General features: G+C 40.1%; 2 protein-coding genes across 3 annotated transcripts in view; one reads left to right on the plus strand and one right to left on the minus strand.

The window, feature by feature from the left end:
• UBA5 (ubiquitin like modifier activating enzyme 5) overlaps nucleotides 1–11,044 on the minus strand; it is a 33,830-nt gene extending 22,786 nt beyond the window's left edge. For both annotated transcript variants that reach the window (XM_068986215.1, XM_068986136.1), the window contains exons 1-4: nucleotides 10,696–11,044; nucleotides 4,871–4,916; nucleotides 4,666–4,755; nucleotides 1,625–1,734 (exon numbers count right to left, since the gene is read on the minus strand). In XM_068986215.1, coding sequence (XP_068842316.1) covers nucleotides 1,625–1,734; nucleotides 4,666–4,755; nucleotides 4,871–4,916; nucleotides 10,696–10,856 — 407 coding nt within the window. In that variant the 5' untranslated portion in view covers nucleotides 10,857–11,044. The remainder of the gene's footprint in view (nucleotides 1–1,624; nucleotides 1,735–4,665; nucleotides 4,756–4,870; nucleotides 4,917–10,695) is intronic.
• Nucleotides 11,045–11,627: 583 nt separating this feature from the next.
• Nucleotides 11,628–22,179, plus strand: part of ACAD11 (acyl-CoA dehydrogenase family member 11) — a 114,879-nt gene continuing 104,327 nt past the window's right edge. Inside the window, exon 1 of the mRNA XM_068988579.1 lies at nucleotides 11,628–11,813. Within this exon, the coding sequence (XP_068844680.1) occupies nucleotides 11,665–11,813 (149 nt within the window). The 5' untranslated portion in view covers nucleotides 11,628–11,664. The remainder of the gene's footprint in view (nucleotides 11,814–22,179) is intronic.

The following is a 22,179-nucleotide window of genomic DNA, read 5'->3' on the forward strand; positions in this document are numbered from 1 at the left end:
CTCCTTGCAGTCCAAGGGACTCTCAAGAGTCTTTTCCAACACCACAGTTCAAAAGCATCAGTTCTTCTGCGCTCAGCTTACTTTACAGTCCAACTCTCACATCCATACATGACCACAGGAAAAACCATAGCCTCGACTAGACGGACCTTTGTTGGCAAAGTAATGTCTCTGCTTTTGAATATGCTGTCTAGGTTGGTCATAACTTTCCTTCCAAGGAGTAAGCGTCTTTTAATTTCATGGCTGCAATCACCATCTGCAGTGATTTTGGAGCCCCCAAAAATAAAGTCTGACACTGTTTCCACTGTTTCCCCATCTATTTCCCATGAAGTGATGGGACAAGATGCCATGATCTTAGTTTTCTGAATGTTGAGCTTTAAGCCAACTTTTTCACTCTCTTCTTTCACTTTCATCAAGAGGATCTTTACTACTTCTTCACTTTCTGCCATAAGGGTGGTGTCATCTGTATGCTGCTGCTAAGTTGCTTCAGTCGTGTCCGACTCTGTGCGACCCCATGGACAGCAGCCCACCAGGCTCCACCATCCCTGGGATTCTCCAGGCAAGAACACTGGAGTGGGTTGCCATTTCCTTCTCCAATGCATGAAAGTGAAAAGTGAAAGTGAAGTCGCTCAGTCGTGTCCAAATCCTAGCGACCCCATGGACTGCAGCCTACCAGGCTCCTCCGTCCATGGGATTTTCCAGGCAAGAATACTGGAGTTGGGTGCCATTGCCTTCTCCCATCATCTGTGTATCTGAGGTTATTGATATTTCTCCCAGAAATCTTGATTCCAGCTTGTGCTTCCTCCAGCCCAGCGTTTCTCATGATGTACTCTGCATAGAAGTTAAATAAGTAGGGTGACAATATACAGCCTTGTAGTACTCCTTTTCCTATTTGGAACCAGTCTGTTGTTCCATGTCCAGTTCTAATTGTTGCTTCCTGACCTGCATACAGGTTTCTCAAGAGGCAGGTCAGCTGCTCTGGTATTCCCATCTTTTTAAGAATTTTCCACAGCTTATTGTGATCCACACAGATGTGCTAGGAATTAAGCTGTTATCACCTCTGTTAACTACACAATTCAGTCTAACAAAAGAGCATCTTTGCTTCTTATTCAATTCAGTGCAAGAACGTTTAGGAACATAAAGAAACATCCCAGAGTAAGAGCTGCCCAACTAGGTCCCTTGGGCCAAATCTGACTACCACCTTGCTACATTTTTTTGTAACGTCTACAAACTAAGAGTAGTTCTTATATTTTTTAATGGCTGCAAGAAAAGAAAAAAATCAAAAGAACAACAATATTTCATGATGTGAAAATTATAAGAAATTTAAATTTTAGATTCCATAAATAAAGTTTTATTGGGGCACAGTTTTGCTCATTTACGTTTATACTGCCTATAGCTACTACAACTGTATAGCTGAGCAGTTTTGACAAAGACCATATGGCCCTCAAAACCTAAAATATTTACTATCTAGCCTTATAGAGAAAAAGGCTGCCAACCCATATCTTTATGCATAAGTGAAACCAGCATTTTTATACAGGAAAATTCAGTTCCATTTATAAGTTAGGTGACTGAATACATACAGGAAGATTTCACCAATTTCACTGCCTTCAACTGCTATTCCATTTACCTCAAAGTATGTTCTGCTGCTTGAACTTTACTTAATCCTGCTTGATGAGGTTGGAAGAAAAGTCTATTCATATTGGCCAGTTCCACCTTGTCATAGTCAAAGAGTAGCAACTAAAATGAAAATAGTGGTAATCTGATGAAAAGTGTACCAAAAAAGAAAAGAAAAATAACGAACTAGTCAGCTAGTTAAAATCTGATAGGTTTAACTCTTTAACAGTAATAATATTAACTTTGAAAAACTAGATGTCATATATTAACTCATTTAAGGATCACATGCAGTAAGTATATAGGTACTCTCCTCATTTTAGAAATAATACAACTAGGGTACTTGCCCAAAAGCTACTCAGCTAATAAGTAGTAAACATGGGATTCAAACTGAGGCATTCTCTGCTGTACTGCCCCTCTAAATGATTATATCAAAAATTAATGTTCATTGCATTTCTTTTTTAATTATTATGTTCATTGCATTTCATGACAATTTTTACAAACCGTGCCAAAGTCTTACTTCATTCCAATTATTGGCCAAAAGCCAACCACCCATTAGATAAATGAAAATTTTAAATAAGATTCAAAAAATGCTGTAACTTAAAACCATGGTATAATACAATGCCTTTCATGAATATGGAACTAAATATACTCACGACATGGCTCAAACATTATTCCAAACGGAATGATTAACCAGTTAATTTATATTTCCTGCTATATATTTAGGCATGATAGCATTTGTCAAACCTGTTCACCCAACTTTAAAATGGCCAAAAGGTCCATTTCCTATCAGTAAGAGCTGGTTGAACTCAAAGATATCCAAAGTCCTTTCTTTTTTTTTTTTATTATCTAAAATTAAATTTTTATTGGATGAGACTCAGAGTAGACTAGACATGGCAGGGGAAAAAGAGGATCAATGAACGTGAACGCACAGCAATGCAATTAATCCAGAGTGAAGAAAAAAGAACCAAAAAGAAATTGATCCTCTAGACCTATGAATAATTCAAAGCAGTGTAAAAGTGATACACTTTGCTATCGTTGCCAAAGTCACTTCTTCATCTAAAATTCTGTGACTTTGTGATACAGTTCTCAGTGTTCCAGATCTAACAATAAAAACAAAAATGGGATGTTCTTCTCAATATAAAAACTAAAGAAAGTTAACCCAGCCCTTAGTATCTTGCTAGAAAAGACATCGCTTATATTCTCTATAACTTTCTAACCCTACTTAGTCTCTTCAAAATTTGGTTTATTTAAGCTTATTCAAACAGTATTTATTAGGTCAGGCCAAGTATTAAGTTTGAGTTTCAGCCTCATAGCTATATGAGTAAATTGTAGGAAATCCTAAATTTGAGGACAGGAGGTGTGAGTTGTAACTGTCAATAATTAGCTCTGATTCTGTAAGTCACTTTAGGTTTAGGTCTGTATCCTCATTTGTAAAATAAGGCAGTTGATCTAGATCTGGTTATCCAGGGTACCTCAGGAACTCAGGAAATTTTCTGGGATAAGAAGTGGGCTCTGGATCTCCAATCCTCCATTTCCCTACTTAACCACATGAAACAGCTTCTTGTTTCTCTGTTTTATACATTGAAGAGAGAGTTCTGAAACTAACCTATGCAGATTCTCAGCTTACAAACTTTGAGTGCACTTGGAATCACTGTATTTAAAAATACAAATGTGTGGGTCTTATTCCCAGAGGTTCTGATTACCTATTATGGGGTGCAGTCTGGACATAAGAACTGTTTTTTTAATATCCCAGGTGATTCTAACTACAGCAATATCATCTGGAGTTTGTGTTAAAATACAGATTCTGATTCAGCATGTCTTGAGTGGGACCTGGGAATCTTCATTTCTAACAAGTTCCCAGGTGATGCTGGGACCAGACTGAATAAGTAGTTCTTAAAGCATAGTCACTGGAATATCATCAGAGCCACCTGGGAACTTGTTAGAAATTCTTAGGTCCATTTGAAACCTACAGAATCAAAACCACTGGGTTAGAGTTCAGCAATCTATGTTTTAATAAGCCTTCCAAGTGACTCCAGTGCACACTCAAACCAAAGACCCACAAATCTTCATGATCTCTACCACCCTTGGTCAATCAACCAGGGCATGTCAGCTGTAAGCAATTGTTGACAGGCATTTATAAACTTCTTGAAAGATATTAAAATGTTAATAAACATTTTTAGTACTTTGGTGTTGTCTTTTCTATATTGATAAATAAGTGCCAATTTTGAAAGCACTTTAAGAATCTGGGACATGGAATGGACCAAAATATTAAAGAGCATTGATAAAGCAAGCATTTTCCCACAAAGTTTATCAAAATGATAAACAATTGTGGAAAACTTTTATATTCAACCACTATCTATCTAACATCATGGACTTTAGATTTATAAATATAAGATTGGTACACTGATTTCTGGTATAAAGTCAACTTTTCCTTCCTCCTCACAGTCACAATCTGAATCAATTTTAGAAAAAAGTAAGGAACTTCCTGGTGCTCCAGTGGTTAGGAATTAGTGCTTTCACTGCCATGGCCTCAGAGTTCAATCCATGGTAAGGGAACTAAAATCTCACAAGCCTCACAGGGCATGACCAAGAAAATTTAGGGAAAAAAAAAAAAAGCCTGAGTTAAAAAAAAATCTGGAGCATTCAGCAGTTCACTTTCAAGAGTAAGAAAGGCACATGCTTTCTAGTTTGTTTTGTAAATAAGTTTTTTAAAAAATTTTGGAGGATGTTTCAGTGTTTCACTACATACTTTTTCAATTTAACAGCCTTCTTTCCTAAACGTCTTTAATCAAAACACTTAAGTCCAAATTGTTTATACATTATCCCAAACAAAAAAGTTCCTGAACACAATCAGACAGTCCTTATTTAATCAGCAGCAATATTAGTTTCCTCTTGGGTGAGTTTATGTCTTAACTGGGGTAGAAAAAACAATCTGAATGAATACACCACAAATCAATATGCCATTAATAAAGAGAAAAAAATCCTAATTTGTACCTTATTTACTCCACAAGTGAATGGGTTCTGAATACGACAAAAAATGAGAAATGCTTTTACCTTACCAATGCCACACCGTGTCAGCATTTCAGCAGTCACACTGCCAACTCCACCAACACCTACTATTGCTACAGTAAAGGTACGAATTTTCTGTAAAATGCAAAATTATATATGTGTTGGTTAACAATTCTTCACTGAAAATGTCATTGAAAATTATTTTCATTTACTGAAATCATCTTCAAAAATTTGGAAGAGTTTATCATACCTCATAGTCGCTCACAATTCCCATTCGTTTCAAAGCCATCAGGCGGCTTAAAAAAAGGAGGAAAAAAATGGTTTAAAGGTTACAGTATTTTAATTAATAGTGACATAGGTAAACATACATCATCACAGAAAATAAACTTTAAGAGAAGAAACAGTGAGGGGAGTGGGGGTTGGAGGAGAAATCTTTCAGTTAATTTTTACCAGATGAAACTAAATCACCTCAGCAATTTTAAAAAGCACGGATGCCCAAATATCCTCCAAGACAGAGCCTGTGCAATAAGATTTTTTTTTAAGTTCCTCATACATTCATTCTAATGTGCAGTGAAGATAGAGACCTACTGACTGAAATGTTAAGTTTCCAGATGAGAACGGGTCAAAGTGAAATTTCCGCATATTCCCATGCTTATTAGTTTATGTAAATATTTAATGTTTGATTCAGATTTTATATTTAACATCAGAATAACCTCATGACTGGAATTCTATTGACTTGTTGCCTCTGCCCACAATGGTAAGTCTTTTAGTAAACACCTTTATTCCAACGACTCTAAGAGGTACTTTAGATATCTAGTTACTGCTAGTCTGTTCCCTTCTTCAGCCACCAAGCCAATCAAACTTTGGATGGGAGGCCTAACAATCTGTGTTTTAATAAGCTCCCCGAATGACTGTGATGCACACTAAAGTTTGAGAACCTTTACTGTAGATTAATTTATTCTCTTGTTATGGTTGGAGGAACATCTTCCCAAAGCTTTGTAAAGGGTAAATTTTGAAAGGTAAATTTTGAGAACTTGTATGTCTGAAATGTTCTTTACCTAACTTCTTAAAAACGTTTTATCAAAATTCTATTCTTAGAAATATATTATAAAATGACAAACTAAAGGGTATATAATTGTTGAAAGCTATACCTATACACACACACTATTAGTTGATAGTTTAACTACATATATAATTTTACATTAGAAACAATTTTCCTTCAAAATTTCTAACATTTCTAGTTTCTGAAACTTCAAAATGTGCCTTAGAGTGAAACCATTCTCATCAATTGTGCTGAGTACTTACTGGACTCTTTCCAATCAGAAATGTATTTAAGTTGTAGAAAATTTCCTTGAAGAATGTGGTGACTTCTTTGGTTGGTTGGTTGGTTTTTCCTGAACTTTCTGGAGCTCCTATTATTTGGAAGTTGGACCACTTGGACTAGTCCTCTACTTGTAATGTCTTTCCTGTTTTCCATTTAGTTTTCTGCTGTTCTCCGGATTTCTTTCAATGTTATTTTCTTTTATTGAGATTTTCACTTTTGTTATCATTCTCCATTTGCAAGAATGATTCTTTTTGTAGTACTCTGTCCTATTTCATTTATACATATATCTTTCTGAAGATATTAATGATCATGTTTGGGTTGCAGTCCCCTTACATAGTCTATTAATTTTTTTTTCTTCCTTTCACATTAGGAGGTTCTCTCATCCTTTCTGCTCGTATTTAAAAGTCAGATACTAATAAAGGCAAGGATGTGGGTGCTGCTTATTTGACTTTGGGCTTCACTATAGCGTGATCTTGGAGAAGGCAATGGCAACCCACTCCAGTACTCTTGCCTGGAAAATCCCATGGACGGAGGAGCCTGGTAGGCTGCAGCCCATGGGGTCACGAAGAGTCGGACATGACTGAGCAACTTCACTTGCACTTTTCACTTTCATGCATTGGAGAAGGAAATGGCAACCCACTCCAGTGTCCTTGCCTGGAGAATCCCAGGGACAGGGGAGCCTGGTGGGTTGCAGTCTATGGGGTCACACAGAGTCAGACACGACTGAAGCGACTTAGCAGCAGCAGCAGCATAGCATGATCTGGCTGGGCTGTTTAGTTGAGAAACCCACAATGTCAATGTCTCTCAGTCTTTCTTCTTGGCACTCTCAAGATTCCCTACAGAAGAATCTTTCAATTTCCAGCCTGAAAAGTCTTTAAGCTGATCAGTTTTGGGGTGTTAAATGGAGAAGCAAGGCTGGGAGTCCTAGCATTCAGTATGTAAACATTTAGTTAATTCCCTTCCTTCAGGCATGAAGACTTGCTTTAATTATTAATAGAAATACTCTATTTTACTCTCTAATGAGTAAATCTCTAGTAGTCTCTCCTGACAGAGAACAGGCATTTGCCTCGCTACTCAAAGTGAAACAATGAACTTGGGTTGGTTCTTCAACAGATTTTCAGCCATCTCATTTAGTCCTACCTTAAGCCCTTCTTGAAAGACCTATGCCTGTTCTTGAGCTTTGAGAGAATTCTACTGTATGAGTCGGGTTGCAGGCTTTAGAGTGAATTTCTTGGATCGTTTAAATCAGGATCATCTATTAGTCATCTGTCCCTTTCTAGTTTCTAAAACTGTTTTACTATAATCATTCAAGTACAGAGACTCACCCATCCCCCAATTATTAACAGAAACTCTATTTTTTTCCCAGTGGCGATTTATTCCTTTTATTTTTTTTATTCCTTTTTAAAAATTATTCCTTTACTTTCATTTCACTGAGATTGGGTAGACAGTGATATATGTCTGTGATCAATCTGTCTCTTTACCTTGATGCTGTCTTTAATCTTTATAAATAATCCTGAGAAGAATGCATTGCTGGAGAAGGAAATGGCAACCCACTCTAGCATTCTTGCCTGGGAAAGCCCATGGAACATGGACAGGACTTAGCAACTAAACAACAATAACAACATCCAATTGTTCCAGCAACATTTGTTGCAAAAACAATCCTCTCCATAAATTGCTTTGGTAACTTAGTTAAAAATCAATTGACCATATTTATATGGGTCTTTTACCAGACTTTCTATCCTAGTCCATAGAAATATTTGTCTAGCTTTATACTTATATTATAGTCTTATTCTCTACAACTTTAAAATGAAATTTTAAAATAAAGTTTCCTTTCCTTAAAAAAAAAAAAGAATACATCGCAACCTCCTTTTATAAATGGGGCCAGCTGGGGGAAAGGGAGGGAAGTTTCAGGTTAATTAACCTGCCCAAGATTAGTTAAACGGCAAACAATTATTCAGAGCTGGGTTTTGGAGCTAGTATTTAAAACCAGGTTTTCTAATTTTAAAGACTCTGCTCACCTTTTCATTTAGTTAACATGCTTCTAATTATATTCCTTACCACACAATTTTACAGTTACTTGTGTTGATCATTATTCTACAACCATTGAATCTCCCAAATTAAAACAAAAGGTCTTTGAGGGTCAGGAACTTTGTATTTCAAAATGTCACTTGATGCAATTAAAATAACGTAGAATACCTACAAATCCCTCTATATTTTTCTGATAATCATGTGCTGTGCTTTATCATAATTCTTACCACTTATACTGTAATCCCAAGTTTACCTTTGTATCTCACACTTATCTGGTAACCTCTGGAAGGAAATGACCATGTCTTTGTATTCCCAGTGTCTGTGCAAATAATAAATGGTAAATAACATTATTCAGGAAGGCTGGAAATGAAAAGGTGCTCACTAAATATGTGCTGAATGTACAACAATTCAAAAAATAAGGCTGACCTTATCAAGTTTCCATGTACTAGTACAGAGCTTTGGATGTCAACTGCCATCTCCAAAGTAGCAGTTTTAATAAAGACAAAATGGTGCAAATAAGATAGAAAATACTAAATGTTTAAATTTGAGTACTGAAAGACTTGTGGTTACTATAATGTCAAGTAATTGTCTCTGGAGAAGGCAATGGCACCCCACTCCAGTACTCCTGCCTGGAAACTCCCATGGACGGAGGAGCCTGGTAGGCTGCAGTCCATGGGGTCACAGAGTCAGACACGACTGATGTGACTTAGCAGCAGCAGCAGCAAGTAATTGTCTCACATTAAAATGATGTCTGAAAGATGATTCTAAATATATGATTCACATTCCTTTGCTTTTCTCAGAGGGAGCATTTCAAAATTTTCATTTTTAAAACTGAAAAATGTTTAAGCATGCTAAATGGAATGAAAGTGACTAACACTCAGTCATGTCTGACTCTGTCACCTCGTGGACTGTACCCCACCAGGCTCTTCTGTCCATGGAATTCTGCAAGCAAGAATACTGGAGTGGGTAACCTTTCCCTTCTCCAGGGGATCTTCCCCCCAACACAGGGATCAAACCCGGGTCCCTTGCATTGCAGGCAGATTCTTTACCGTCTGAGCCAGGAGAGAAGCCAAATCGAATAGTTACTACTTATTCTGATTAATGAGATGGTAAACCTTTCACATGTGCCAAGTAAAATACATGCACTATCGTCAATTATATCTCAAAGCTGAAAGAAAATTTTTGTTAATGTAGTAAGATAAATGAGAGAAAATCAAGAATCTGGCATGATTTAATTTAATGTAGGTTAAAATAAACTCTTCTGTAATTATAGAACAATTATTATTTTGGTCAGGTTTTCTATCACAAATAATATTGTAATTAACAGCTTTGTGCCTAAATACTGTGTCTGCATTTTATGTTGCAATATATATGAAGTGAAGTTGCTCAGTCATGTCCAACTCTCTGCAACCCCATGGACTGTAGCCTACAGGCTCCTCCGTCCATGGGATTTTCCAGGAATGAATACTGGAGTGGGTTGCCATTTCCTTCTCCAGATCTCCCCAACCCAGGGACTGAACTCGGGGCTCCCGCATTATAGGCCAATGCTTTACCATCTGAGCCACCAGGGAAGTCATATATATATAGACACACACACACACACATATATATATATGCATCCTAAGACATTTACTGAGGCTTTATGTCATGAATAAAACCTTTAAAATCCAAATTTCTGCTCTTTGAAGGGAAAGAGCACCAATAATACCTTTCCTGTTTCACCTATTCTAAAACTGTCCAGTTTTTAGCCACACTACTTAAGAGCTTATTTATTTTTACTGGGGAGACAGCTCCACAGGAACTTTGGAGCAAAACAAACCTAATGGCAGTCCAAGCCTTTTTAGCTACTGTTAGCTCTATGGCTTGAAGCAGGTCACAGCACCTCTCTAAGCCTAATTTATCTCGCCTATAAAATGGGGGTAAAATGACAGTAGCAATCTCCAAGGGTTGCGGTGAAGAGGAAAAGTGACAACGCATGCAAAGTGTTTAGCGGGTGGTGAAAGTTCAGTAACTGTTACTATACTGCCTAGCATCGAAAGCTCTATTCTAAGAACTTTACATATACTTGTATTTTCAATATTCACAACTCCACAGAAAGAGATACTACAAGCAAGAAAGTGAAGGTACAGAACTCTCACCAGGTTACTCAGTTGCCAAGATTTGACTCCAGTCTGGGCCTAGGGTCCTTACCGTCAATCACTAACCTACATTCAACTACTACCTTATATTCAACCTGCTGAATTAACAAAATCTTGGGAAATGAAGAAAGGAGAGGTACGGATAGGACTAGTGAAGTCCAAAGGTTTTAGAGCTAATCTAGCTATTTCCACCACACTAATTTAAGAAACACAGAAGACTCCATGAAGCTCCCAAGTTTAGCTTGGCAGGTTTTACATTTGGTGTCCTAGTCTGAAAGTTTCTACTATCAGTTTCATGCTGAGCGAGGAAGACTAAAAGAGGGAGGGGCGGCAAGAAACCGGATCCGCGTCCTCAGCAAGCACAGGAGCAGCACCATATGGCTGATTTAGTGAGTTTTTTTAAAAAGAGAAAGAACACCTTTTGACCAAGACTAAGACTTGGCCTTGCTCGTTTGGAAATAAGACCCTAGAAGAAGAGGGAGGTGTGAGCTGTCAGTTGGACAGCGGCGGGAAGCGCCTCACTTCTGACCACCTGGAGACCGTGACCTCGCCCCTCTTCCGGCCCCGACCGGTCCCGCAGGTCACCTGTAGGGGTTGGAATCCACCACCTCGGAGCTCATATTTTCAATGCGGGCCCGACCGCCTCCTCCGTCGCCGCTCCCCAGGGCGCGGCGACTTCTCTCCTGGGCCAGTTCCCGCTCCAGCTCTTCGACCCGCTGCTGCAGCCGTTCCACAGACTCGGCCATGGCTGGGACCCCGGCCGCCAGCGCTCCCAGCCCCGGCCGTCGCCGTCGTCGCCGCCCCACGCTGCTGGCCTGCTGGCCCCGAGAAGGATATGTGTAGAGTCACCTTGCTGCAGCTTTCCCAGCCCACAAATCTGGGGAAGCGCTCCCAGCGCGCCCCAGACCGACACGTCTCGGCCGCTCCTGCGGGTCTCCCAGCGTGCCACTTCCGGTGCGTTGCAGTCAAAGGTCCGCCTCAGGGGGGAAAAAAAAAAAAGCCCCTACTTCCCCTCTTCGCCAGGGCCTAAGAGTCCAGGGAGCTCCAGGGCCCGGGTCATAAGTGTCCAGAACCAGCGGCCTGCGATGTTGCCTTTCCAACCTGGCGGCCAGGAAAAACCCCAGAATCTTTTATTCCTAGGCTCGAGGTCTTGACGGGCTCTTTTCTGCACCGGACCCGGTAGGTCTTCCGCCTGCCAGTGCTTTCAATTTGGAGACGGACCAGGCCTCGGCGTTCTAATATGGTCTTGTGACTAACGTGACTTTGCTTGCTTTAGAATTGAGGTCTCCAACTCTGAGGCTGACTGAAAAGTTTAAATTCGAACACACAAGGCCCTTCTAGCATTTCCTGAGTAGAGCCCAAGTCCAGGAGACAGCTGGCCAGTGCTGCCGGCCAGCGGCCTGGCGATGTGTAATTGGCTGGAGCCGCGGGCCCGCCTCCACCTGGGCGTCTCGGTCTCGCCCCTGTCTGTGGAGTGGCGTTCTCCTAGACACACCGGATCCCAGGAGTCTACTGAGTTCTGTGACTCTGTGGTCTGAAGCGGCAGCGTAGATCATGGAAACCGCTGCCTCCCGCGAGCCCAACACTATGGAAGTGCTGCCCCAGCACAAGTTCGACTCCAGGTCTCTGGACGCCTACCTACACCAGCACTTGCCCGGCTTTGGGACCGAGCCCGAGGCCAAGCTGACGGTTGCCCAATACAGGTATCGACGCCAGCCTTCTCCAGCAGAAACAAATCTGTACCTTGTGCTTTTCTTCCTCTGGCCCTGGGTGGTTTTCCAGTTTCTTCCACCCTGTTTCTTTTTTCCGCAGTGACCTACTCTGCCGGCGGGAGCTGCTGTCACTGGCTCCCGCGTTACATTCTGAGTATTTCCAATTCCAGCGCGGTAATGGAAGCACTATAACGTTCACGATTCCAGCTATGAGAAGGAATCTTTGTTAACAGCTATATACTTTGAGAATTCACTGAAGCAGTTAAGGTTAGAAGCTCTGTGTGATATAGAGAGGGCGTTCGCTCAACCTTTGTTCTATAACCTTTTTTTTCCCAGAGAAGCAGATGTAATTCCATTCACATTGGCCATATTCTTAGAGGCTGAGTTAATGGTACCAGTTGGGGGATCCGAATTCTTATCCTAGATATTCCATTTAGCAAATCACAGCACCACTTTGGGCTTTAGTTCTTTTGAAATAGGGGAATGGAACTAGATGACGGTGCTGAGAGTACTGTCTGTTCTCCACAGTGAATCTGCCTCTAGTCTGATGTTGTTGTATAATAGAAGGTAATTTACAAATAGACTTTGCTCTAAATATAGCATCTTGATAAACACAGAACTATAGAAGCAATCCTGGCTTCCAGAAGAAATAGGGGTGTCACTTACTGACTGGAAATTTAAGTACTGTGGTACATGAACTCTTTGATGACTAGTTTCATAACCTGTAATAAATACTTGCCTGCTCTGTATAATCCTGATAAATGAAGTAATATAGATGGAAGGGCTTAATGTTGTAACAGCACTGTTTACCAGTGGCCTTATCGCAGGGGTTTATATTCCTTTACTACTGATTTCAGAGAAATTAAAAATAGTGGAAAGGTGATGGATCAGAGAGGGTTTGACGATGTAAAATTAAAAAGCACCATGTGGAATTACCTAGCTGTCCAGTGGTTAAGATTCAGTGCTTTCACTGCTGGGGCCATGCAGTGGCCAAATTAAATAACAACCAAAAAATAAAAGGCACTGTATCACATAGATATTATAGGATGAAGCAGCAAGTGGAATAAAAAATGGCAGAGGTTTCTAGCCTGAAGACTTGGGTTGTAAACAGACTAATAGATCAAAGTTCAAATCAGCTGGACAAGTTATCTAACTCTTTTGAGCATTGAATCCTTCTTTGGCAAAGTGGAGATAATATTTATCTCCTAGGGCTGTTTGAGAATTATCTAACTGAGAGTTAATTCTGAATTAAGTTGAATGTTAAATCAGAATTGTGCTTGATAAATGGAATAACTAGTATAGAACTAGTTAGATAGATAGATAATATAGAAGTAAAAACGGTGTAGAATTATCCCCACAGAGAATATACATTTATTTCCAGGACACATTGAAAAGTTTATAAAAATTGAAAGAATGTTAGGCCACGAAAGAAGTTTCAAAAATTCAAAAATGTCATTCTTAAAAAAAAAATCAGAATATAAATGCCAAAAGTTTAGAAATCAAAAAAGGATAGCTAATGAACACATTTTAGAAAACTAATTGATACACAAATTAAAGAGCCAATAGTCTACAGAAAATAACGGAGTTTATCAAATTTCAGTATGCAAAAATCAATTGAATTTCTCAACTTTAGTGGCAAAAATGTAAAGATATAAATTTCAGAAAGACCAAATTAATAGCATCAGAAATATAATTTTCTCAAACATTAATAAAATATTTGCAAGACCTTTGTAGAGGAAATTATAAAACTATTAGAACCTTAGAACTAAATACAATGAAAGATGCCATGTTCATGAATAGGAGAATTCAGAATTGTATGTTTCTCTTTTTTTTTTTTTCCAATTGTTATATAGATTCAGTGCAATGACACTCACAGTCTTAATTTTTCCCATAATTTGAAAAATTACTCCTAAATTGTATTTGTAAGAGCAAAGGGTTAAAAATAAAGGAAAACACTCCTGAGGAAGAACAAAGTGGGAAATGTGAATTAAGATGGCTTATTTTTTCACAGAGATAGACAAATCAATAAAACAGAAGAGAGAATCCACAAAAAGACCCACATATTTATAGAACTTTGACATATGACAGTGCTGGCACTGAGAATCAGTCTTTAGAGAGTTGGAGAGAGAAGAGATCTTTCAGTAAATTATACAGGGATAATTATTATGTATATGAAAAAAAATTGAAATTAGATCCTTTCCTTACTCTACCTTACTCAGTTCTAGGTGGACTACAGAGGAATGGTAAAGGCAAAACTATAAACATTTGGAGACTTCCCTGGTGGTCCAATGGTTAAGAATCCATGTTGCAGTGCAAGGGACACTGATTAAATCCCTGGTGCAGAAAGTTCGCACATGCCTCAGAGCAACAGAGCCAGAGCACCACAACTACTGAGCCTCTGTTCCAGCACCCAGGAGCTACAACTACTGAGCCTGCAACAAAGAGTAGCCCCCCGCTTGCCACAACTAGAGAAAGCCCATGTGCGGCAGCAAAGACCCACCACAGTTAAAAAATAAATAATAAAAACATAATCTCTTAAACTGTAAACATTTGGAAGACATATAGAAGCTCTTTAGACTGTGGAGTAGAGAATAAAGTCTTTAAAAAGACAAAAGCGCAAACTGTGAAGGAAATGACTGGAAGAATCCTTCAAATGAAATTATAGATGAAAATATTTTCAATGTATAGAATGGATAAAAGATTAACCTCCAGAACATATGAAGAACTGCACTAGCTCAACAGAAAAATGAGCAAAAGACTTGAAGACACTCAGCCTCATTACACTGTAATAATTGGGGAAAATGCAAGTTAAAATGACAAGATACCATCTCATAGCATAATTTTTGACTTTTTTAAAAATATAAGTTTATTTATTTTAATTGGAGGTTAATTACTTTACAATATTGTATTGGTTTTGCCATACATTAACATGTATCCACCACAGGTATACACGTGTTCCCCATCCTGAACCCCCCCTCCCTCCCCGTACCATCCCTCTGGGTCATCTCAGTGCACCAGCCCCAAGCATCCAGTATCATGCATCGAACCTGGACTGGCGATTCGTTTCATATATTGTATTATACATGCTTCAATGCCATTCTCCCAGATCACCCCACCCTCTCCCTCTTCCACAGAAACATAGGCAAAACACTCTCCGACATACATCACAGCAGGATCCTCTATGACCCACCTCCCAGAATATTGGAAATAAAAGCAAAAATAAACAAATGGGGCCCAATTAAACTTAAAAGCTTCTGCACAACAAAGGAAACTAGAAGCAAGGTGAAAAGACAGCCTTCAGAATGGGAGAAAATAATAGCAAATGAAGCAACTGACAAACAACTAATCTCAAAAATATATAAGCAACTCCTGCAGCTCAATTCCAGAAAAATAAATCAAAAAACGGGCCAAAGAACTCAATAGACATTTCCCCAAAGAAGACATACAGAAGGCTAACAAACACATGAAAAGATGATCAACATCACTCATTATCAGAGAAATGCAAATCAAAACCACAATGAGGTACCATTTCACGCCAGTCAGAATGGCTGAGATCCAAAAGTCTACAAGAAATAAATGCTGGAGAGGGTGTGGAGAAAAGGGAACCCTCTTACACTATTGGGAATGCAAACTAGTACAGCCACTATGGAGAACAGTGTGGAGAGTCCTTAAAAAACTGGAAATAGAACTGCCTTATGACCCAGCAATCCCACTGCTGGGCATACACACCGAGGAAACCAGAATTGAAAGAGACACGTGTACCCCAATGTTCATCGCAGCACTGTTTATAATAGCCCGGACATGGAAGCAACCTAGATGTCCATCAGCAGATGAATGGATAAGAAAGCTGTGGTACATATACACAATGGAGTATTACTCAGCCATTAAAAAGAATACATTTGAATCAGTTCTAATGAGGTGGATGAAACTGGAGCCTATTATACAGAATGAAGTAAGCCAGAAAGAAAAACACCAATACAATGTACTAACACATATATGTGGAATTTTTGACTTTTTTTGAAAATCTGATAATATCAAGCAGAATATGAGATAACAGGGACTCATCCACTATTGGTGAGGGTGGCACCCTGATGCTGGGAAAGATTGAGGGCAGGGGGAGAAGGGGTTGACGGAGGATGAGATGATTGGATGGCATCACTGACTCAACAAACAAAGTTTGGGCAAACCTGGGGAAATAGTGAAGGACAGGGAATCCTGGCAAGCTGTAGTACATAGGGTCACAAAGAGACTTGATTTAGTGACTGAACAACAACACAACAACCTTGGAAAACAATTTGGCACAATCTTGTAAAGATAAAATGGGAAGATATACATGTTGTGTGACAAAGCATTTCTATTCCTAGTTGTACTGTGAGGAATTCTTGTACTGTGGTATCACAAGATAATCTACAAAAATCTTTGCACTGTTTGTAACAGTAAAAATAGAGTAATAAAACAACATTAATTAAAGAATGGGTGAATAAATTATAGTATATTCACAAGAAGAAACACATACAGCAGTGAAGATTATTCAACTGCAGGTATATACATCAACACAGAAATAAAAACTGGATAAATAAACAGTATATTGTTTAAGGGGATAAACTTCAAGGGAATGATAAATGTAAAAATCAAAATGATGGTTACTCTGAAGAGAGAGACAGTGGTGGTCCAGTGGTTAGGACTCAGTGCTCTCACTGAGGTGGCTCAGGTTTGATCCCTGGTTGGAGAACTAAGATCTTTTAAGACATGTGGTGCAGACAAAAAGCAAAAATACAAAATGAAGGGAAGGATACACAGAGGGCTTTAGAGATGGTAATTTTTTCTTTCTCAAATTGCGTAGTGAGAACATTGGTATTTGTTGTGTTACTGTTCTCTCAAATATTATTTTTTACCTATGCAAAATTTATTTTTAGAATGAGCAAAATTTAAATCATATTAGAAATAAAAATATTTTGACTTAATAATGAAGATGTTGTATAACTTGATACAACAAACCCTATGACTTCCAAGTATGTGTATATTATGTGCCTGGCGCTGCTTCAATCACTGGGAATTTAACAACAACAACAAAAGATCCTGCCTTTTTGGAACCTGCATTCTATCTGGAGAAGACAGAGGATAAATAAAATCACTTTCTAAATATTACGGTGTATGAGCAAGTAATGTGTATTATGGAGAGAAACAAAGGAGAATAGGGAATGTTTAGGAGGGGGAAGCAGAAAGGCCTCAGTGAGAAGGTGGCATTCAGCAAGGAGAGATATGGATGTAAGCCTTATAGCTATCTGGGGAAAGACTATTCCAGAGGGAAGAGCAGAGGCTCTGAAGGGGGAGTGTGCCCAGTGGGTGGAGAGAATACAAGCCAGGGTGCCTGGAGTTGCATAACAAGGGCAAGAGAAATTCTGTTGACTCTTAAAAGGGCTTTAGCCTTTACTCTAGCTGACACTCTTCCCAGGTGGTGCTAGGGGTAAAGAACCTGCCTGCCAACGCAGGAGATATAAGAGACGCAGGTTTGATCCCTGGAAAAGGAAATGGCAACCCACTCCAGTATTCTTGCCTGGAAAATCCCATGGACAGAGTAGCCTGGTGGTCAACAGTCCAAAGGGTCACAAGGAGTCAGACATGACTGAGTGACTAAGCACACAAAGTTAGCTGAGATGGTGAGAGATTAGGGATTTAGGGGCAAAGGACAGAAGTGATTTGTTTTTTTAAGTAGAATCTCTTTGGCTATTTAAACAGAATCTGTTTCCCTATTATTGTTTGACTGAAGGAGGCAAACAGAAGACCAGTTTGGAGTGTATTTTGATGACCTAGTAGAGAGTAATTAGTGGTATGGAACAGGGTGGTAGTGTAGGATAGGTTCAAAGTGATCATATTCCGGATTTATTTTGGAGGATTTATAACTGATCACATATGGGATATGAAAGAAAAAGAGGAAACCAACAGTATTCCATTTTTGTCTTGGTAACTGAAAGGATGGATTTATCATGCAATGAAGTAGAGATGACTGTAGACAATCAGATTGGAAAGGAAATACCAGGAACTTGGTTTTGGAATGTTGAATTTCAAGATGCAATTTAGACATGGGAGTGGATATGTAATAGTAAGCAGGCAGATATAGGAATCAAGAGGTCAGAGCAGAGATCTAAACTAGCCACATACATTTGGAAGTCACTGAGATAGAGAAGGTGTTTAAAGCCATGAGATCATAAAGCTTACCTAGAAGATGAGTCTACATAAAGAGAAGGTCTATGAACTTAGTCCCAGGAATCCCAGTATTGAGAATTGAAGAATTAAGAGGGGGAAACCATGATCTGATACCATAGCAGTACTGCTGCTAAGTCACTTCAGTCGTGTCCAACTCTGTGCGACCCCATAGACGGCAGCCCACTAGGCTCCCCCATCCCTGGGATTCTCCAGGCAAGAACACTGGAGTACTAGTGACCTTGAAAAAAGTCACTTCACTGGAAAGATAGGAATGAAAGCTTGATTGTTCTTATGTGTTCATGAGAAAATAGAAGAAGAATTGTAGCAAACCGTGGAAACATTTTGAGTTAATACTCCTTGCTCTAAAGGGGGAAATAAATGTCTTATGTAAAGGGGGAAGTGAGGTCAAGTTCAGTTCAGTCGCTCAGTTGTATCTGACTCTTTGCAACCCCATGAACTGCAGCACGCCAGGCTTCCCTGTCCATCACCAACTCCTGGAGTCCACCTAAACCCATGTCCATTGAGTTGGTGACACCATCCAACCATCTCATCCTCTGTGGTCCCCTTCTCCTCCTGCCCTCAATCTTTCCCAGCCTCAGGGTTGTGGGGTCAAGAGAAGTCTTTTTTTTTTTTTTTAAAAAAAAAGGCAGCATGTTTGTATGCTGATGGCAGTGATCTAAAACAGAGTGAAAAATCTGTGGAAGAGAGAAGGCTAGAATTAAGTCCTTGAGTAGACAAGAGTAGAATGGTATCTAGTTCACAAGAGAGGAATTGTCCTTAGAAAGAAATATAGGCATTCTACAGACTCTGCAGGGAAGAGAGAGTATATGGATATAGGTGCTTCTGTTTTTCCAGTAGTCATGTATGGATGTGAGAGTTGGACTATGAAGTAGGCTGAGCACCGAAGAATTGATGCATTTGAACTGTGGTGTTGGAGAAGACTCTTGAGAGTCCCTTGGACTGCAGGAAGATCCAACCAGTCCATTCTGAAGGAGATCAGCCCTGGGATTTCTTTGGAAGGAATGATGCTAAAGCTGAAACTCCAGTACTTTGGCCACCTCATGTGAAGAGTTGACTCATTGGAAAAGACTCTGATGCTGGGAGGGATTGGGGGCAGGAGGGGAAGGGGATGACAGAGGATGAGATGGCTGGATGGCATCACTGACTCAATGGACGTGAATCTGAGTGAACTCCGGGAGTTGGTGATGGACAGGGAGGCCTGGCGTGCTGCAATTCATGGGGTCGCAAAGAGTCGGACACGACTGAGCGACTGAACTGAACTGATGCCATAGAAATGGTAGTGTAACCTTGTGGAAGTTCTCACCTGATTGTTCACATTTTCTCTGTGAAATATGAAGCTAGGTAATCAGCTGAGTGAAGATGGTGGAAGAAAGTGTTCGAGGTTTGAAGGAAGAGGAGGAATTGTGAAATAGTCATCTAAGAGCATGGGGAATGCATGAAAGGACTAAGGAAGTATATTATGATTGCAGCATGATTCACTTTGAGGTTCATAGTCATGAATTTGAAGTAAGAGTAGTTATTTTAGTAGGTATTATTGATCCTTTGCTCAGATTCTCTTGGATTGCTTTTTATTGTTTTCATGTATACCCTGCTTTGGTGGCTTCTGCTTCCAGTAGCCAACACATATGGCTCTTTTACAGACTGTCCTTGCCTTCTGGAGCCTCGTTTGCCCTGAATGTTGTCGTGCCCAAGATGGCTCTTAACCAGTGACTCATGGGTTCAGGTGTCTGAAATTCCCACTATTTTTGCTTTAGAGATAAGACAACTCTCAGGTGTACCTTACACTGTTGAGTCCCCTCCTTACCATGAAATCAAGCTGAAATTGCCCTCTAAGGAACTTTGTCTCAGATCATAATTTTGCTTAGCATTCCCCCCTTCCCTGACTTGCTTCTCTCAATTCCTTATTGGTTTCCTAAGCGTTTCCTTACTAAGTCACTTGCACACAAATCTCTCAGGATCTGCTTCTAGTGGACCTAACCTAAACAATAATTATGGCTATGTGTTTCTTTCTCCAGCTACATTCAGGCAAACGGTTGGATTTAACCAGGATGGGGGACTCCAAGCAAATAATATGAAGTGAGAGAGGGCAAGTGTATTAAAGATGTATTCAAGGGAGTAATTATGTAACTGAGCATCGAATTTAAACTAGTTAAGGATGGATATCATAGGGAAATGGGGAACCAAAGGCCATAATAAGGTAGTGTGATTAATGGTTGGTAGGTAGGTAGGTCCAGGGATCAAAGAATTGTTGAAATTGAGGTACTAGGTGTGTGAGTGGAAAGAGGTTATGATCAGAATTGCTGCTGCTGCTAAGTCGCTTCAGTCGTGTCCGACTCTGTGCGACCCCATAGACAGCAACGCACCAGGCTCCCCCGTCCCTGGGATTCTCTGGGCAAGAACACTGGAATGGGTAGCCACTTCCTTCTCCAATGCATGAAAGTAAAAAGTGAAAGTGAAGTCATTCAGTCGTGTCCGACTCTTCGCGACCCCATGGACTGCAGCCTACCAGGCTCCTCTGTCCATGGGATTTTCCAGGCAAGAGTAGTGGAGTGGGATGCCAGTGCCTTCTCCATGATCAGAGTTAGAAATGCTTAAAAAATAGGATAATGCCATGCTTGAGTTGTTGATAAGATATAAGGTGTGTCCCAGGGCTTTCCACGTGGTGCTAGTGGTAAAGAACCTGCCTGCCAATGCAGGAGACATAAGAGATGCTGGTTCAATCCCTGGCTCAAGAAATCCCCTGGAGGAGGGCATGGCAACCCACTCCAGTAATTTTGCCTGGAGAGTCCCATGAACCGAGGAGCCTGGGGGTCTACAGCGACTTACCACCACCAACACGGTGTGTCCCATAGAATGAGTGACAGGTAGTATAATCACTGGAGGTGAGAATTCAAGGAACTGATAGGCCTAAGAACAAATATCTTTATGGATTTTGATGCCATTAATAATTAGGATGGGGGTAGAGTTTTGGCCACCTGATAAAAAGAGCCAGCTTACTAGAAGACCCTGATGCTAGGAAAGATTGAAGGCAGGAGGAGAGGAGGATGACAGAGAACAAGATGATTGGATAGCATCACCAACTCAATAGACATGAGTTGAAAGACAGGGAAGCCTGGCGTTCTGCAGTCCATGGGTTCGCAGAGTCAGACATGAACAACACAGTGTTAGTAAGAGTGAAAATCCTTAGGCATTGAGGGAGAATGATCTATGAATTAGTGGGTGACTGCAACAAGAATGGGTAGAGGGTGGCAGAGTCTCTATGACATGAAATTCAAAGCTGGGGAAGAGGTGTTTAGACAGGATGGAGGGCAGAGAGCCTGGAACTGGCAATGAGTATCAAGAAGGACACAGACTCAATTTCCAGGTCACTGGATGAGTGATGTGGGGCAAAATCTACCACATAAGAGACAAGGGAAACAGGATCCTTGTGGAACATTCAGGTTTTAGTTACAGCAAGAAGGCGAAGGATCCTTTCGGAGAAGAGATTGGCACTGTATGTGATTGTGGTGCTGAAAGACAGTGAGTTTCAGGGTGCACGATATAAAGGTGTTGGGAGTTGGGGGCATGAGGGTCGGGGTGAGAGAGGAAGACTAACTAAGGACTATATAGAGCCTTATGGGAATTAGAATGCAGTGGATAAATGGTGACATGAGCATGTAGGTCTTTTGTTTGATAACATACACAGAGATAAAGAGCATTATGAGACCAGTCCTTGTGGTTTTAAGACAGCAGTGCTATGAGTGACGGGAAGTAGGAAGAGATCGGTGTTTGGGAATGGGGATAGGCAGTCTTATTCTAAGTACTCCAAGTTAACTTTTTCTTCCCCCCACAACTGATGCCAATATAAAAAAGAGCTTTGTGTTTTGACATGAATAGCTCTTTCTACTTTTTTATTATGTGGATAAAGTGAACCTGTATTATTCTCTTTCTCTGTGTGTATTTAAGTATACAGATGTCTATTTGTTGGTTTTGTTCATTCGCTAAGTCATGTCTGACTCTGTGACCCCATGAACTGCAGCACTTCAGGCTTTCCTATCCTTCACTATAGCCCTGAGTTTACTCAGATTCCTGTCCACTGAGTCGATGATGCCATCCAACCATCTCATCCTCTGTCACCCCTTCTCTTGCC

The sequence above is a fragment of the Capricornis sumatraensis genome, chromosome 1 (assembly GCF_032405125.1).
Source record: "Capricornis sumatraensis isolate serow.1 chromosome 1, serow.2, whole genome shotgun sequence".
NCBI lineage: Eukaryota > Metazoa > Chordata > Mammalia > Artiodactyla > Bovidae > Capricornis > Capricornis sumatraensis.